Source organism: Ursus maritimus, unplaced genomic scaffold, assembly GCF_017311325.1.
Source record: "Ursus maritimus isolate PB19 unplaced genomic scaffold, ASM1731132v1 scaffold_4, whole genome shotgun sequence".
In the NCBI taxonomy this organism is placed as follows: domain Eukaryota; kingdom Metazoa; phylum Chordata; class Mammalia; order Carnivora; family Ursidae; genus Ursus; species Ursus maritimus.
Window position 1 is genome coordinate 80,353,645 of NW_024426552.1, and position 19,803 is coordinate 80,373,447.

At 35.7% G+C, this 19,803-nt stretch overlaps 2 protein-coding genes across 9 annotated transcripts in view; one reads left to right on the forward strand and one right to left on the reverse strand.

The window, feature by feature from the left end:
- Positions 1 to 19,003, forward strand: part of DCUN1D1 (defective in cullin neddylation 1 domain containing 1) — a 31,830-nt gene extending 12,827 nt beyond the window's left edge. For 7 of the 8 annotated variants that reach the window (XM_040621549.1, XM_040621546.1, XM_040621547.1 and 4 more), the window contains 5 exons: positions 971 to 1,139; positions 3,363 to 3,493; positions 14,398 to 14,480; positions 14,734 to 14,830; positions 16,151 to 19,003. In XM_040621549.1, coding sequence (XP_040477483.1) covers positions 971 to 1,139; positions 3,363 to 3,493; positions 14,398 to 14,480; positions 14,734 to 14,830; positions 16,151 to 16,230 — 560 coding nt within the window. In that variant the 3' untranslated portion in view covers positions 16,231 to 19,003. Of the gene's footprint in view, positions 1 to 970; positions 1,140 to 3,362; positions 3,494 to 11,265; positions 11,348 to 14,397; positions 14,481 to 14,733; positions 14,831 to 16,150 lie in introns of those variants that run through there. The other variant, XM_040621551.1, reaches the window with a different exon arrangement.
- Positions 8,603 to 10,672, reverse strand: LOC103676165 (L-lactate dehydrogenase B chain-like). Its single transcript, XM_008705354.2, is given in 4 exon segments — positions 8,603 to 9,287; positions 9,289 to 9,951; positions 9,953 to 10,020; positions 10,651 to 10,672. Coding segments are annotated over 4 exon segments (1,053 nt in total). The 3' UTR covers positions 8,603 to 8,987.
- Positions 19,004 to 19,803: the final 800 nt, after the last annotated feature.

Here is a 19,803-nt window from a genome sequence, read left to right on the forward strand (position 1 = left end):
GCCTCTTTATTTCTTCCTCTCTTATCTTTTCCCTTTTTTCTTCCCTCAAGCTCCAGTTTTTGAATAGTGACTGGGGGCCTGGATTTCCCCCCTCATTTTCATAAAATTCAGCTGAACCAATTTTAAGAAAACCTGCATAATAATTTTAACAACCTTTAAAGAACTATGAAGTAATACTTTAAAAATGTTAAACAACATATAATAGATGAATAAAGAAGAAGTTAATAGCTTCTCCCTCTTAATTCTCCTGAGGGAACCTATATTTAATAGCCTGGTGTGGATCCTTCCGTATCTTTTATGTTTATGCAGAAATAGATAACACAGTTTCTTTCAAAATTTTTCCTAAAGTGGGATTACATTTTATGCTTAACTCATGCCCAGAAGCCAAAAGATGGGCACATTTTTTATTTCTAGAGAATCACCCACAACAGTGCACAGTATGAGTGCCTCTTTCTCCTTGTATTTGTCATTACTTTAAATTTTTGCCATCTAATGAGTGAATATATCGATAGTTGGGTTTTTTCTTTAATTTGAACAACAGATGTTTATGTTGTTGAGATTGGGATTGAATTGCAGAGTTTTAGTTTTTCTGATATTAAGAAATGATTGCCATTATAAAATGAACTTTGCTGTAAGAAAACAAATTCTGTACATATGTTCAGAAAAAAAATCCTTTTTTTCTATGTAGGAATGTCTGATTTTCTGAGTATATGGGCATGGCACATTTTTCCCATGAATAAATAAAACTTAAAAATCAAGTCCCCCCCCCCCTTTCATCTCAAGAATGCCATTTCAGGGACAAAGTGGCTTAAATATTATAGTGGGAAAATATGTTAGAGTATTACCATTTCATATCTCTGATCTTTTGTGAACATTTTTTTTAATGGAATATAGAGCATTACTTTCCTAGTTTCAGGCATAGCATAATAAAGTGCAGCACTAATTTAATATTGTACTGTTATTTTTAAAGATCCTCAAGATGAAAATAAAATTGGAATAGATGGTATACAGCAGTTCTGTGATGACCTGGCACTCGATCCCGCCAGCATTAGTGTGTTGATCATTGCGTGGAAGTTCAGAGCAGCGACGCAGTGCGAGTTCTCCAAACAAGAGTTCATGGATGGTATGACAGAGTTAGGGTGAGTATCTAATTACCGCAGGAAATTAGGTACATTACTATGAGATTTAACCGTGGAACTGAATTGTGTTATGTATTTGTAAATGTCAGTTTTTAAATTTACCAGCCTACAAACATTGGTATAAATAGAAATGAGCTAGTATGCTAGCTCCTTCCCATGTTACATAGTTTTCTGGGTTTGTCAAGGTTTCTGTGTAGTTTAGCCTATTCCATTTGCATTATGCTTTTATCATTTGTTTCTAAGGGAGGTTCATTAGTATTAAAATAAATTACTATGCTTTAATATTTAACATGGATAAGTGAAATGAGCAAGCTTTAATTTATTTCTCACTGTGAGGCTGTGAACTCTGAATTTATAAACAAACTCCTAGAATGTAAAATCTTAGAAGTTACTAATCACTTTTTGTTCCACTTAAACCTTGAACAGCTGATTAGCTAAATGACTTGGGATAAATAAGTTAAAAAGTCATGGGTAGAGATTTTACCTATGGCGTCTAGTTGTCTGTAGTTAATGAGAATATGAAAAAGTATTCAGTCTGTGGATAGGTGTTGGGTTGCTACCCTTTCTGTTTTTAGTGGGTGACCAGTAATAATAGCTAACATTTGTTGAACATTCATTTTTATTTCAGGAACTGTGCTAAGTAAGTAAGTATTTCACCTACACAACAACTTTGTGAGAGAAGTAGTGTTTACTCATTTTAGAGGTGAGAAAAGTAAGATACAGAGAAATTATGGAATTAGGTAGGATTAGAGCCAGAATTTGAACCCAGGCATTCTGATTCTCAAGCCTGAGGGACATTGTAATCAGTCGGTCCAGAAAAGACACAAAAACCATGTCAGTGATTTGAACGGGGAAAATTAAAAAAGTTGTATTGTGTAAAAAGAGGTAAAAGAAAATTCTGAGGTATAACAGAAGTGGGAGATGCAGGAAGCTGCCATCACCCTTGCAGCTGCAGGAAGTGAGCAAGGAAGAAACCTGGAAACGAAAGAAATCCCTGCAAGGCTGAGATTCAGGAGTTCAGAGGAGGGGTGTAGCTGCTGCAGAAACACTGGGCCTGTGGTGCTTGCTTTGCCTGCCGCTCTGTTAGAGAAGAAACTGGCTGGAGGCCGCTTGCGGCCGGGCCTGTGAGTTGCCACCAGTTGTGAACACTGCTCGCTGCAGAAAACAAGCTAGGATAGGAGAGGTTCCTTCTTCCTCTTCCAGCCTCTTGTCGCCCTCTATTGGTAGAACCTAACAGTGAGTCAGCTGGTAAGAAAAACAAAGCCTCTTGGTAGTTGACTGCAGATAGTCACAAAGTAGGGCAAAGAATGGTAGGTTTAAAGCAGAGGAGCAATAAATTAATAACTGGCCTGGACACTGTATTCTGCCTCCCAAGCCAGATGTATGCTGAACTTGCTGGAATTTACTGTACTAGGATAGGTTCCACTAGAACTTAACTTTTTTTTTCATTTGAAACTGAATTCGTATAAAATGTAATGAACTTCCAAATCAAAATTTTAGTCTACAAACTAATGAGCTAGAAGGTGTTATGAAGAATATAGAAGGGAAATAAAATCAGAAACGATTAGAAGAAAAATGGAATGATGGTTTGTGGAATCTATAAAAAAAAAAAAAAAGATTTCTGCCTTCAGGCTGTTATGTGGAAAGTAAGATGGGTACATAGACCCTTTCAATTCCTTGGAAGTTGAATGCTTTGCAAATGTAGAAAAAGCTTAATACTGATTTGAGATAAGCAGTTGGAGATGGTAGGGGGCTCAGGTGATATTTCTTATTATACTTTGTATAACAACACCTTTTCAAGGGGAATGGTTCCTCACCTAAGCAAGAGACCATGCTTTGAGTTAGTTTGAGAGCTAGACATGTGACTTCTTACCAGGTAAGGAGTATCTACTACTGTTTAAACTGGTGATTGTTATGGTGATTACTATACATTCTATTCACTGTAGCTGACTTCTACAGTTTGGGTGTGTTGATAGTCCAATGAATTACATAATTAAAAGTAATACTCCATTTCCTTTAAAAATGGTAATTCTGACGTTTAATCACTCCAGACTGTTACTTCCTCCAGCTAACCCTATACTTGCTTATGTAATGTAAAAAGATAAAATTTCAACTAACTGATTTTTTAAAAGGTTCTATGAAATAAATATAAGCTATCATAGGAATAAGTAAGTCTTTATAGTGAAAAAGTTATCTTTTATAAATTTTAATTTTACAATATAGATGTGACAGCATAGAAAAACTAAAGGCCCAGATACCCAAGATGGAACAAGAATTGAAAGAACCAGGACGATTTAAGGATTTTTACCAGTTTACATTTAATTTTGCAAAGAATCCAGGACAAAAAGGATTAGGTAAGAATTTTTTTAATTATATTTGATGTTTCAAATATATTAAAATACATTGACTGTCACTTTTGTAATAGAAAGTTTTGCGTTTTGAGCGTAAAGTCATCATGAAAATACCAGTTACTGAAAAACAATGAGAAACAATGAGCTTTCAGTTAATCAGAAAATACCATGCACCTTGAATAATAAGGTTATCCTGGATACCATATCTGAACCACTGATTTTTTTTAAGAGCTATAATATAGAAAATATAGAAATATAAATATAAAAATATAGAAAATATAGAAATAAAATATAAATATATAAATTATATAAATATAAAATATAGAAAATAAGTAGTTGTTTCACTGGCATACATATGTACCTTTATTTACTTGTGTATATTTATGTATATATATTTGTATATATTTATTTATTATTTAGAAGATATTGTAGGACCATAGGACCATAAGTTATTTCACTATGGATCTGTAGCAATAGCATTGTAAGATTTCTGAGTCATAGAATGACAAAGAAATCTATTCTTTTTGGTTATGTTTGTTTGGAAGCTGTAAGAAAGAACAAAAATGAAGATTATCAAGTATATTCTTATCCAGAAATCCTATCCATGATCATCCACTCTTAATGGTTTAGCTCAGTTTGTGCTGTATGTAATATCCATACACTTGCTTTGGGGATGGTTAGAGGATATGGAAGTAAAAGCTACAGTGTAATTTACAGTTTACCTAGAAAGATCGGGTGATAGCAGGTAATACACAATAATAAACGTGTGTGAGGGTTTTAGATCAAAGGAGAAATGAGTAAAAGCAGGAATGGTTGGGAAATGTTTCCTGGGCAAGATGGGATGTGAACTAAAGGATATGGTACTTGACTGTACAAGGGAAGATAAAAGATAAAAGGTGCTGGAGAGAATAGTTATGAATGAATATCTGAAACTTCAGAAATAAGCTTGGCTTCTTTGTAGAAGAGAGAAAACATTGATAGGATTTTAGTGGGAATGCTTATTTGGAGATTAAGTTGGTGAGACATTGTCAGGCTTGACAACCAGAGGCTTCCTTTAAAAACAGGGCAGAAAAGGTTTAAATTAGAATTTGTGGGCAGTAGGGATGCACTGAAGATTTTGGTGATGGCAATATCTTCCATTTACTATGTGCCTGGCAGTGTGCTAAGTACACGAACTGCTTCATTTCATGTTTAACAGTTTTATGAGTTACTCATTTTTTCGTTCAATAACTCATCACCTGCCTTGTGCCAGATATGTAGTAATAGAGTGCTGGCCATTTTTCTATCCTGATTTTGCAGATGAGGAAACCTTCATGTGCCTACAGGAAAGTTAAGTAACTTACCAATGATGGAAGTGAGTTTGTTTTTGATTTTGAAGATATAGCAGTTGGAGAGGCTAATAGGGGCCTCTTGAGCTAATCCTTCTTTATATTTTAAATTAGAGGGGAAAACACATTGAGAAAAGGATTATGTGACTAGGGATTAAACCAAGGAAGTGGTTGAAAGCTAGTGAGGAAGGGATAAGTGTACATTTGTATTGGAGATTTGGCCTAAGAAGTGACTGAACGTGGTTGAAGAATTGATTGAAGATATACAAGATACCTGTAAAGCAGAATTACAAATAATGAAACCTCTTTTCCAACTGATTGTTCAGTTTAGTTTGGATTTTCTTCTTGCAGTAAAATTCCTCATTTTGCAGGCAAAGTAAGCTGGGATGGATGATACGTTGGGTTAGTTTCTCTACTATCTGTGGCCATCAGTTAACTGGGCTACTTTTTTCTGGTTTCCTCCTTCATTCCCACAAATAAAAACTGATTAACATTTTTGAATTTATATGTATACACTACAATAACTATTTTTGTTGTGTTTAGAAATGTAGCACAATATTTTGATAAGATTAAACAAAATGTTATGAATATAAAATGTTGATTTAAATGGGCTGAATCTATTTCCTTAGTTCTATCCCTATCCCATATCGGAGCATACTACTAAGGATATTTTGGGGTGAATATATAGTTTTGATATTGAATCTTAGTTTTTATTATATGTGGTGAAAATAAAGCAAAATTAAATTTTTATTAGATGTTGGATATATTAACATGATAATAAATTGGAATTTTGGATTATAGGGAAAATTGCAAAAAAGATTTTATAGAATTAGATTTAAAAATTTATTATCTAATGTAGAGTACTGAACTTAAGAAAATTGTAATATTGTTTAATGGGTATAGAGTTTCTGTTTTGCAGGATGAAAAAAGTGTTCTGGAAATTGGTTGCACAACAGTGTGAATGTACCTAATACTAACTGAACTGTACAATCAAAAATGGTTTAGATGATACATTTTGTTGTGTGTATTTAACCACAATTTTTAAATTGTTTTAAAAAAACCCCATAGAATGTACAGCCCAGAGTGAGCCCTAATGTAAAATATGGACTTGAGTTAATAGTATATCCATATTGGCTCATCAGTTGTAAGAAATATACCACACTAAAGCAAGATATTAAAAATAGTAGAAACGGGGGGTGGGGAGGTAAATGGGAACTGTCTGTACTTTCTGCTCAATTTTTCTGTAAGACTAAAACTAAAAAATTCTTAATTAAAAAAAAACATAATAGGAAAACAAATCCTAGTTTCTCCTTCTGTTTTGCATTGGTGTTGGGTGTCAGGAAATGTAATGACTTGCTTAGTTGAAGAACTTAATTAAAAGGAAAACCATTTTCTTGACAGCCTTTCTAAGGGCTTACAGGGCTCTTAAATTACAGTATTTGGCAGAGAAGAATTAGAAGATCATAGGAGAGGAGGTGAGGCCCAAAACAAACTGGCAGAGTGACAGTGACAGCACTGTGGTTTATTTATAAATAGCTCTGCTAGTTATAATGAGAGCTGGTGTTTTCCATATTTTCTCATTTTCTGTGACTTGATTTCCTTTGACACCAGGATAGGGTGCTTCCACTATCACCGTCTGCTTCCGTCACCTGGCATTTCTGATAGTCTTCTGAATCTTAAATTTGAGAGGGATTTCATAAGTTGTCTAACCTGTCCAAAGTAGCATCTGTAGCTGATGCTCGTTTAGTTTTTACTTTGGAACATCCAGGGATTGGACACACATTGTTTTAGGAAGTGGTCTGTTCTCGTCACAGAATACTCCTACTTCTTATCACACAGTTCTTCCTTATGAAGAAGTGAGCATCTTTGCCGTGCTCACTGCTGCCACTGCTCGTATTTGTCCTCCTGACAGCACGGAGGAAGTCTGACCAGTCCAAAGACTGCTGTCACGTACCCTCTTCTTTTTTTTTTTTTTTCCAGGTCAGCATTCCAATTATTTTAACTGTTCTTCATTTGAGAAGACCTTTGTTATTGCTATACTGTCCCCTACCAGGCACATTTCCAATTTCTCATATTCTCTCACAATAGAGCTCTTAAAGCTGAACATAATACTCCAGAAGGAGGTCGTTTAATGTAGAACGCCATGAGTCCGTTATTTTTTGTGAGCCTGTTCATTCTGTTTGGTCAAAAATTACGTTTGTTCTTTAGCAACCATGCCATTTTTAGGACCATCCTGAACTTTTAGTATTCTAAAGATCGTAGGTTATTTTCTTGTGAACTGTGGTTCAGCTATAATCTTACACCTGTGCAATTGATTTAAAAAAATTTAAGATTATTTATTAGACATTTACTTTAATAAATAATTTTATAGAGTGTTTTTAAGGTGTATTTTCATCTATGTAATCCCATTTGGTTCTTCTAACAACCCTTTGAGCTAAGTAAAAAACCTATTATCCTCTTTGTCATAAAGATGGAGAAATTTGTGGGTAGACATGTTGACTTACTAAGGTCATGTAACTTTAGAGTTGGTAGAACTGGGACTCAGTCTCAGATCTTCTGGCCCCACATTCTGTATTTTTTTTTTTTATACTATGTTGTGCTAACTGTGGATATTTCTAAGTAAATGAAGACATTGTGAATAGGATTGTTAATCACCATTCCATCCTCCCTAGTGAGTTGGCAACATTTTGTTTTCTTTAGGGACAGTATTTGGATCCAGTCTCAGTTCATTTCCATGTTCATTCTGCACTTGGTTCATTGCTTTTTATGAAATCCCAAGTTGCCTTGTTGATTTTGTGTGACACTGGGATTACCTCACATCTTTAATTTTACTATAAGGGCTTAAGAATTCATTCTGCAAATATCAGTTTTAGGAGATTCTGTTATTTGCTTGTCTCTTTTTCTCTGTATTTTCCTTCTATTTATTCTATTGTTGCCACTTGTTACCTTCTTGTTGAATTTACTCTTTTCCAATACTGCTTCAGAATCTATAATAATACTTTTAAAAATTATTAAAAATAAATAATAACGAGAGTAAGGACTCCTATATTATTTACCAGTCACTGTTCTAAATGTTTTATGTGTATTAACTTGTTTGATCCTTACAGCAAGTTGAGAGTAGGTACTGTTATATTTATTTTAAACCCTGTGTGAGTAGGTACTGTTATATTTATTTTAAACTGAATTATGGAGAGGTGAATTCACTTACCCAGATTTCCTTAACTAGTAGTAGGGTTGGGAGGCTAAACTACTGTTTTATTTATTTATTTATTTTTATTTTATTTTTTATAATTTTTGTTTTATTAGTCACCATACAGTACATCCCCAGTTTTTGATGCAGTGTTCCATGATTCACTATTTGCGTATAACACCCAGTGCACCATGCAATATGTGCCCTCCTTAAAACCATGAGAGACTGTGGACTCTGGGAAATAAACTACTATTTTAAACCACTTCTGTCTAGCTAGGCTCTTCTCTTTGTCACCCAGACATTTCTATCTAAAGGGCAGTTTTTCATATATGTGTGGCAATTGCCGTTTTATCCCTGTACAGTCTTATGCATTTCAACTTTTTTTTTTTTTTAAGATTTTATTTATTTATTTGGGAGGGGAGGGAGAGAGGGAGGGCATGCGTATGCACACAGGCGAGCCAGGGTGGGGTGCACGAAAAGGGGAAGAGGGAGAGAATCTCAAGCAGACTCCTCACTAGGTGCAGAGCCCGACGTGGAACTCAATCTCAGGACCCTGAGATCATGACCTGAGCTGAAACCAAGAGTCGGACACTAAACAGCTGAGTCACCCAGGCGCCCCTGCGTTTCAACTCTTAATTATTACTCATTTTTTTGAGTATTCCTTTTTCATTCAAAAAATATTTATTGACTCCTTACTCTGTGAGCATGGAGCCAGGAATGTCTTAAGTCTGTCTGGGTGAGTTTGCAGAGTCTTCACAAAGATGATCAATTTTTTTCCCACGCTACAGTAGTTAATTTTATTTGTTCAAGGGCTCATATGGCAAGCATTAAACCAAGCATGGGCTTTGATTCTGTGAGACCAGATTCACGTATTTAGGAAGATAAAAGCAAATTGTGATCCATGTATATGGATGAAAAACTAAAGGCTCACAGTTAATCACATTGTAGTTTTAAATTTCTACCGCCTAGAAGCCAGAAGTCACAGATCTTTTAGGTCTTTCTGGATGTCCCTCAAGGTATCTACACTTTTCTTGAGCTGGGCAACCTCATCATCCTTCAGCTTCTGGTTGATCATACTGGTTAAGCCCCGAGTGTTCGGGATACACGGAAGGCTCAGGAAGTCTTCGTTCTCAGTGCCATAAATCCCCTTCACCATTGTTGACACTGGATGAATCTTGGATAGATTTTTCAACATGGATTCAGTGAGATCAGCCACACTTAATTCAGTAGCCCAGTTGGTATATCCTTTTAGCTTGATGACTTTGTAGGCACTTTGTAAGCACCACCTTATGCACTTCCTTCCAATTTTCACTGTTGTTGTCTATTCCCATTTCTGGATTCAGTTCCTGAAGAGAAACACTCGTAACATTCACTCCGCTCCACACGGCCACACTTGAGTCGCCATATTCTCCCAAAATCCATCCATGGCAGCTGCTGGGATGACTGCCAAGTGTTTTAGCCATAAGATAGGAAAACCTAGCGGAATTCAGATTACACCTACTTCCAATCATACGGTGCTTGCGTAGTCCACTCAGTTTCCAGGTAACATATGTGAGAATATCCACTGGGTTGGAAACCACGATTAGGATACAATCAGGACTGTACTTGACTACCTGCGGAATAATGAATTTGAAGACATTAACATTCTTCTGCACCAGATTGAGCCAGCTGTCTCCCTGTTGCTGGCATAGTCCTGCAGTCACCACCACAATCTTAGAATTGGCAGTCACAGAGTAATCTTTATCTGCCACAATTTTAGGTGTCTGAGGAAATAAGCTCCCATTTTGCAGATCCATCATTTCTCCTTTGAGTTTATCTTCCAAAACATCCACACGGGCAAGTTCATGAGCTAGAGACTTTGCCAGAATGCTGATGGCACATGCCATTCCAACTTGTCCAACACCCACTAGAGTGATCATATTGTTTGGGATGGTTGCCTTCTGCAGCTGGTTCTGCAGCTGGTGCAATCAGTTTTTTCCTTAAGAGTTGCCGCTGTGCCCAGAGAGAACCGGCTGTAAGAGTCGAGTGAGGAAGACAGGGTTAGCTGCGTGCACCTCCTCCAGTGCAGGATCTTCAAGCAAAGATATGAATTTTTGAGCCTTGAAGAATGAGTATATGTATTCAAGGCCAAAAAAAATAGAAGCCATCTCTTGTGGGGAGATTAGCAAGTTCAGTTGCTCAGAGGTGAGAGACACAGCACCTTTAAGGAACTGTAAGTAAGTTCATTTAACTAGAAGTGTAGATTTTATCTGAAGGCAATAGGAAAATCATTGCAGATTAAAAAAAAAATTTTTTTTTTAAAGATTTTATTTATTTATTTGACAGAGATAGAGACAGCCAGCGAGAGAGGGAACACAAGCAGGGGGAGTAGGAGAGGAAGAAGCAGGCTCCCAGCAGAGGAGCCTGATGTGGGGCTCGATCCCATAACACCGGGATCACGCCCTGAGCCGAAGGCAGACGCTTAACGACTGCACCACCCAGGCGCCCCTAAAAAATTTTTAATAAACTTTATTTTTTAAGCTGTTTTAGGTTTACAGCAAAATTGAGAGGAAGGTACAAAGATTTTCCATGTACCCTCTGCTACCACACATACATAGCTCCTTCCCCATCAACATTCCTCACCAGAGTGGTACATTTCTTACAGTTATACCTATATTGATGCATCATTATCACCCAGAGTTCAAGTTTACATTAGGGTTCACTCTTGATGTTGTACATTCCGTGGGTTTGGACAAACGTAACAATAACATGTATCCATCATTATAGCATCATACAGAGAATTTTCACTACCCTAAAAGTCCTCTGCTTTGCCTATTCATCCTTTCCTTCCTCCTAAGCCCTGGCAACTGCTGATCTTTTTACTGTCTCCACAGTTTTCCTTTTTCAGAATTAGCCTTTGCAGACTGGCTTCTTTCACTTAGTAATATTAATATGCATTTGTTTTCCTGCATGTCTTTTCATGGCTTCATAGCTCATTTTGTTTTAGCACTGAATAATATTCCTTTGTCTGGATATACCACAGTTTATATAATCTATCTACTAAAGGACATCTTGGTTGCTTCCAAGTTTTGGCCATTATGAATAAAGCTGCTGTAAACATTCATGTGCAGGTTTTTGTGTGGACCTAAGTTTTGAGTTCATTTGGGTAAATACCAAGGAGTGCGATTGCTGAATCATATGGTAAGAGTATATTTAGTTTTGTAAGAAACTGCCAAACTGTCTTCCAAAGTAGCTGTACTATTTTGCATTCCCACCAGCAATGAATGAGAGTTCCTGTTGCTCCACATCCTCGCCAGCATTTGGTGTTGTCAGTGTTTTGGATTTTGGCCATTTCAAAAGGTGTGTAGTGGTATCTCATTGTTGTTTTAATTATTGAAGAATTTTAACATGGAAGTGACACCAAATTTATATGCCTGAAAGGTCCATGTGAAAGCATTGTGGTTCTTTAAAAGGAGTGTAGTCAGAACTAAAGGAAGAGTGATTGGTTATGAAGCTGTTGCAGTGATTTAGCTGGACTGGAAGAGGACCCTAGGATAGGTCCTGCCAGTAGGGATGGAGAAGAGAGAGATTTAAAAAGTGCTTAGAAGCCAAAATGAAAGTGCTTCGACTGAAAGTGCGTGATGAGGAAGAAAGGAGTTTCTCTATCAATTCTGAATACCTTTAGGGGACATTTGGAAATGCATGCAGGCGTTTTTTGGTTGTCATAATGACTGAGGGTTTCTTCTGGCATTAGGAAGGTGTTACATACCCTGCAGTGCATAGGGCAGTTCTTCACAATGTGAAATTGTGTTTCATTGAAAAACACTGTAGGGTGAGGACATTGAGAGAACGAATAGTGGGTCTGTGCAGAAAATGAGGTCAGTTTGAGCTCTGTTGAATTTGAGCTGCTTATGGATATCCAGTTGAAGATGTCCTAGGCAATTTGATATATGAATCTAGAACATAGAGCTAAAGGGTTCAGGTTTAGGAGTTGTTGAGGACAGTTGAGCGTATGACGTGGAAAAAGTTAAGGTTTGAAAAATCTGCAGGGAGTAGAAATGGTTATTGCTGACATACAGTATTACAGAACACCAACATCGAATGGATGAATGGAGGAAGGGAAGCCAATAAAAGAGAAAGAGAAAGCCAGAGAGGACAGAGAAAAATAATAGAGCGCTATCAGTAAAAGCTAAAGGAAGTGACAGTTCCATCTAGGAGGTGTATTCAGTTTTGTCCAATATGGCAGAGAGCCAGGTAAATTAAGGACATAAAAAGTGTTTATTTGGCAGAGATTACTTTCAGTAGAGTGACAGAGGTACACGCTAGTTTATAGAATTAAAGAGTGTGTGGGAGGTGAGGAAATGGGGCAATGAATGTAGATTACAAAGAAATTATCTTCTTTTACAACCTAAACCTTCAGACGAGATCGGGCGTGTTCAGGGTGGTATGGCCGTAGACTACAGCCTAAACCTTCAAACATCATGCACATACGCTTCCACCCTTGTCAGATTCTTTAGTGTATCGGCTGACAAATGGGTATTTATAGGTGTCTCCTGGTTTGTAGTTATTTGAATATCTCTGTTGTTTCTTATCCTTATTTTGTGAAAATTAGTTGAAAAGGAAAAAAATGCTAGCACTAGTAATAAGCTTAGTTATAAATTTCATGCATTTGAAGGGAAGGAGATCATTAAGCATGCTAATAGCAGCCGTCGTACTGCACTAGAGCCAGGCAATTAACATGTGTCGTCGTTTAAAAAAAAAACAAAAACCAAAAAAACCACAAAATTAACCTGGAAGGAATATGGGCTATAGAGCCTTAAAGGCTGCAAAGATTAAAAAGGTATTATGATTAGGAGTTGGTGTCATATTTCCAGTTTTCTTAAAACCTGGGGCTCTGAATTTGACTTTCATACTTGCTTTAGGCGCACATTACAGATAAAAGTAGAAGACTCCATCTAGTGTTTCAAGATTATTCGTGAAGGGAAAGAGAAAGAGGATAGCTAGTTAAGGGGATGAGAGATCCAAGAAGGGTTTTTTGTTTTTTTTTTAAGGTAAGTGCTATAACTTGAGCATATTTCTTCGTGAGGGGGGAAAAGCCAGAAGACGACAAAGTTGAAGATGTAGGGAGAGAGGAAGGCTAAGCAATAGATGAGATTCCTGAAGAGGCAGGGTGGTACTGGCCTGAGAACACTGGTGTTAGGGGCTTATCTTTAGATAGAAGAAAAGTGACACTTTTTCCTCTGAGTTTGAAGGAAGACATAATGATGGATTCGAAGGTAAGTAGTGCATTTGCACATGGAACTGTAGGAAGCTCATTCATTCAGCAGTTTCGGAATGCATACCGTGTGTTTCAGTCTGCTCATTTGGGGATGTGCAGTCCCTGTCCTTGAAGAGGTGAAGGTCCAGTGCGGCAGAGGGATTTTTTGCCTTATGGCCTATATATTGTTCTTTGAGGTAGGATGTGAGCCTCTTTGGAGTCTTCCCCAGTCTCAGGATTCTTCAGATTATCAGGAGTGGTTTAGAGATCATATCTGAAAGGACTTTTAAGTTACTTGGGATGTAATTTTTCCTGACCTAGAGATGTAAATTTACTCATAAAAGCTTGATACCTTCTTAACAGGTTTAGTTCCTTGAAAGAGATAGCTCTTTCTCTCTGTCATGACAGGCATTGTACTGTGTCATGTAACAGTATGGCTTCACTCTGCTCCAAACCCAATTAAATAGTCATTTATATCGTCTTCATCAAACTTTTCCAAAAGCAAATCTTAGTTGATGAATTTTTTCAATCAGTAGTTTTAGTAGTCTCCGAAGTCAGGGTCAGCCATTGTGGAGAGCAGTCGTTTGCGTTACAGCCTGTAGTTGTACATCGGTGGTTCTCAACTCGGGGCAGCTTTGCCCCCCGCCCCCCCCCCCCCCAGCTTTGGCACTGTCTGGGGACAGTTTTGGTTGTCACCACTGGGGGTAGAATGGAGCTGTGGGTGGAGGCCAGGGATGCTGCTAATGTTATAAAATAGAGGACAGTCCCCCACAACGAAAAATTATTTAGCCCCAAATGTCAAAAGTGCTGAGGTTGAGAAACACTGACTTACATTAACATTTCAATACTTTTCTAGTCAAGTGTGCTTCTTTGCACTAACCAATTTAGGCCTCAGAAACCCACTGTGAGGTAAGTGATATTCTTCTTGCCCTAAGGGGCTGTTCATTAGTGAGGGAGGCAGGATGCAAACCTTGGTCTTATCTGTTTGTGAAAATTTTACGACATAAGTAGTCAGGAAAAAACCTTTTTTTTTTTTTAGGACTATCTTTGGTCTTACCTGTGTTTTTTTTGTTTTTTTTTTTTTTTTTTTTTTTTTTTGCGGGGATAAATATTCATGGAATTTGAAATACATAATTTATTTTTAATATTACAGATCTAGAAATGGCCATTGCCTACTGGAATTTAGTGCTTAATGGAAGATTTAAATTCTTAGACTTATGGAATAAATTTTTGTTGGTAAGTTCATGTTTTCTGCAGCTCCATCTTTTCTCTATATTTTTACTTTGAAGATAAATTAACATTTTTTAAAGCATGACTGACTCATCTCAGAGTGTGTAGTGGACATAGAATGAGAAATTTGATTACCAGAATTTCATTGCACAATTTATTTTGCATTCTTGAATTTAGCATCATTTGGGTGATATTTGGGCTGATATTTTGAAACTCTCTTTGGTGATTTGGATGTTTTTTACTTATTTTTTAAAAATAGGAACATCATAAACGATCAATACCAAAAGATACTTGGAATCTTCTTTTAGACTTCAGTACAATGATTGCAGATGACATGTCTAATTATGATGAAGAAGGTAATGAACGTTTTTGCCTAATTTTGGTTTTGCTTTCGTTTTACTTTATCACATACTCTTGAACTTCTTATCTACTTCTGTTTTTCTTGGAGTTGGATTTCTGTCCTCTGACCTATTTGTGTCGTTCTGAATGTGTAAAATGCCTTTGTCCTCTTTACTAGTCTATATTGTTCTGTTCCTTTAAATACCAACTCAGTAATCCTGTCTTCCAGAAAGGCATGAATAGTTTTCATCCATGTTTTAGATTTTCAGTTTTCTCAGTACTCTCTTAATGTACTTTATATTTGTGTTTTTATTGTTATCTGTCTTGTCTGTGAACTTGACTGTAAACTCAAGTTTAGTGACTTTGTTAAATTTGAAATGTACTTCAGCTGCCTACTGTAGTACTGTTGGCATTCAGTAAATGATCATCAGTTGATATCTTTTTGATATTTTTTCATGTATGTAAAAAGGTGATATTACTGTCCACTACGAGGATATGTGCTTTTATTTTTTGAGAAGTGGTAGTGGTTTATATTGACTTCCTCACACATCCTTACCTGGCCTCCCTTGAGAGTTATTAGCAGGATGCATTTTTGACATTGTCGAATAGACAGAGGTACTCTTTGAAAAATCTCCAATGACCTTGGCCTCCTTAAAAGTGTCCTGGAACTATTAATCTAACCAGAGATGATGTTATTTTTTTCTCTTTGTTTTCATTATAATGTACAGCCTTCACTAACAAGTGAGAAATGTCTAATCCTGCATATGACTGATAATAATTGTGCTTTCTGTTATGCCTTACACAAAAGGAGAACTTCCTGATTTGGAGGTTGGCATGTGGGTGTGTAGAGGCATGCATATATGCAATTTAAAATCGTTTAGTAATTTATTATCATGAAATAGGATGGAATTTGATACTTGCTGTTGATTTCCCTTGTGAGTTTGCCACAAAATGCCTGGGAACTTTTTTTCCTCCTACCTAACTATGCTCTCAGTGCTGGCAGCGTGCCATTAGAGCATGGCCATTTCTTGGGCTGCCAGTTCAGTGGCCTTCAGAAAACCATGGTATTATTGATTGATTGCCAGAAGAGTTATTATTTATTATTCAGGGGATAATAAAGTTTTAGAATAATAGCACAGGGAGAATACAAGGAATATTTTAGGTTGAAACTCTGAAAAGTCAGAATTTTGGAAGTCTTATCAGTGGGAATATTTGTAATGATATGCTTTAGCTGTTGTGGGGAAGGTATTTTAAAGAGTAAAGGATTCTCTTTAAAATGTTTTATTTCTGCTTTTCTTCCTTTCTTTGTTCCCATACTGTTCCCCCCCTCCCCCCAGGAGCATGGCCTGTTCTTATTGATGACTTTGTGGAATTTGCACGCCCTCAAATTGCTGGGACAAAAAGTACAACAGTGTAGCACTAAAGGAACCTTCTAGAATGTACATAGTCTGTACAATAAATACAACGGAAAATTGCACAGTCAATTTCTGCTGGCTGGACTGAACTGAAGATCAATCCTCACAATTCAGACTGAGGGTTGTGTCAAAACTTTAAGGATACATCTTGGACCATATCGTATTTCATTCTTCTAATGGTGGTTTGGGCTTGTCTTCTAGTCTGGGCCGCTCTAAACATTTATAATTCCAACATTGTGGATTTCATCTTATATCTGTGGACCATCCTAGTTTATTCTCCCATAAGTCTTAGAAGCTTTATGGTGATTATTTTGAGGTTTCCATTCATGCATAAAGCACAATGCTGTCTTCATCAGAAAACAGTTTGGCATAAGAATTAAACATATGAACATCACAAACAATTTATAAAAACTTCTTAAATATATGCTTTGGGCTAGTTGCAAAGACTATGCTGATAGCACTTCCAATGAGAGTGATATATTTAAGTGTACCAGATCTGGAATGGTGTTTTGGTTTGGGGGGATTTTTTTTTTTTTCCTGGCAAATCACATGTATTGTTGATGTGAGTAGAGTAACTGATGTCAAAATAACCAACGTGAAAAATTTTTAGGATAACTTGGTGTGCCTACCTGAAAAATTTATTGTGTTTCAGACCCTCGATTTCAAAAGGTTCCACAGAACTAGTCTGCACTTACCTTGCCCCTGTTTATATATAGTTGTCTTACAGGGAACTTTTATTTAGGAAATGTCTGCATAATGTTAGATTCTACTCCTGTCTACATTATGCACTATGTAATTGGATTTCATTATGATTTTGAAATGCTTATATGCCTGTCGAATAAGTTAAACTATTTAATTTGTTTTGAATGTTTTAGATTGCTACACAATACAATATTCTAAATTTTAGGCATGAGGGTTTATTTTTGTTTTTTTTGTTTTTTTTTTTGTTTTGTTTTTGTCAGCACACTATGGAACACAAATGAAATTCTCTTAATTTATAAGAAGATAGTAGGAATTAAATTTTGAAAATGGTCATGATGAGCCATGAAGTTCAATCCTTATAGGTACTGCTTTCAGACAAATAGTCCATTTTTGATGACTTCTTATTTTGTTGAAATTGCTTTAACTGCTAATCACTGTGGTTGCCAAATACTTCAGGAGCAAAAATTTTCAAGCAAGCATGTACTTGATGCAAAATACAAATCTGGCTTTTATTTTTGTAAATTATTTAGTTTCTTCACCTTTTTTGTTTCGTTCAAATTAGCTCAGTTTTCACATCAAAGCAGAATTCTATCTTGTATGTATTTTTTTCATTTACAAGACCCATGACCTGCTTTCATGCGGAAGATGCCTCATTTCTCTGTTCACTTCCTGACATGTGAAGGTTTTCTTGCTTTCTTAAACATTTCTGTAAGGCAAGTAAAAAAAAAAAAAAAAAAGGAAAACTTCATATATTGGATGACTTTGGTCTTTAGCAGGAATAGATTTTGCTTGGTATATCCAGGCAACTCTCTAAGGTCCAATGTTAAAATTATCAAAGGAATGTACTTCAGAACAGCAGTACGTTTTATGTAGATGTGGAAATGATTTTAAGAAACGACGACATCTTACAACTACTTTTTATTTACACAGTTCCTGAAATTGAGCTTTTCCCATAGGTATTATATTAATATTCCAATCATAACTTCAACTCAAGAATATAATTCTACCAAAAGAATATTTTGAAAACTTCTATTCAGGTTACTGGAATTGGTTATTTAAAAAAAAAAAAGAGAAAAAAAGAATCCTGCTGCTTTCAGTATTTCCTGATTTCATATTTGTAAATATAAAGAGGAACTTCAATTATGAAAAATTTAAAAAGATATATATATATATGTACTATTTTGTTTTTTGTCTTGAAGATTTTGAGTTATGGTATTGTTTTCGGATTGATTAATTCGAGTATGCTGTGTTTTAAAATGAGATCCCGTTAGCTTTTTTTTTTTTTCTTCAATATTAATGGTTTTTCTTAGAAGTCTGATACTGGTTCATGGCTTAGTGCCTTGGGTTTACAGACTTTTCCTTTTAAATGCAAGACCTTTTTCAACAAAATAGTGTTTGTCATCATTTTGGTACTAAACATTTATAATTACTGTGTAATTATAAACAAAAAATACATAAAGCTTTGAATATAATTATGTAGCATAAAAGTTAAGGTTGTTCACTCTATGATGGCATCTTAGAATTAAACAATACTATTACTAGGGCTGAAAAGAGAAGACTGGTTTAATGTGGTGTGATTATTTTGAGGATATATGTCTGGTTACAGGGAATATTTTGTACTAAAAAAATGCTTATACATATGGCCATGTATGTGTGTGAGTATGTCTGTGAGAGAGATTGACAGAGAGAGGTTGAAAGAGACACACATGCTCTCACACGCACACACGCGTGCACACACACACACACACACACACACACACACAACTTGAAATGCTTTAATTCATTAGTGTTTCAGTCTTCATTTTGGTAAACTCCCCAGGCTGATTTTTTGTTTTAAATTGAACCACAGGTACAGTTTCCTTTTTGCCAAATGTCAAAACAGGTACACATTTTAAAATGTAATGCTTTTTAAATAGTAAAGTGTATAAAATTAGAAGTGCCCACATATAAAAATACTTGAGATCAAGATTATCTTTAGTGACTATCATCTGCATATCTCTGTAAGTTCAATTGTGCTTCTTACAATCCCTGTCATATTACCAACAGAGGCAATAAAAGCTTCAGTGAAATTGCCATGACTAAATCTTTTCACATATTATTTCAGTGTAATATTTTTAAAGACTAAAATATACCTTAAACTTTTCCAGGAAGAATAATTATTCATGGAAAGAGCATTGTAATGGCAAGTTTTGGGAAGAAAAGACATGCCACGTCTTGTTTACTACATTTTTAAAATGTTTACAACTATACTGGGCTGCTTTATTTAACAGTACTGTAGTTGTGTAATATGGCATTATAAGTGTGTGTTCTTCATTAGACTTTTAAAAAGTTTTAATGAGAGAAAGTAAATAAAATAACATGGGAAATCTTTTATATAATATCCTTACTGGGGAATTATTATTTAAGCAAGGTTATACTATTTTTTTTTCTTCCTCAGAAAGATTTAAGTGAATGAAGTGTTCATCTATTTTTATTTGATGATAATCAAGGAATTTGAGTAGTTGTAGCTAGTGTAATGTGCACTTTGCTTAGATTTTTTAAAAACATGTTACTATTAAGACTACGTATTGTAAACCTTCTGTAACTTTTACGTATGAATGACAGAAGAAAGTTAAACCTAATGAAAGAATTTTGGAATGGAAAAGGAAGGTGGTGCTGGGGAAATTTATTATAGTTCACAAAGTATGCCTTTGTAAACCTGATCAACTTTTAGCAAGAATTAATTTATGAGTTCTAAATGTTAAGTTGTATATTTAATAGAAAATAATTATTTGGCACCTCAGCAGTTTTCTTTAAATGTTACTTTATAAAACTTTTAACAATATGATTTATATTGAATACATAGATGTTTTGATAAAATTTTATCAAATTTG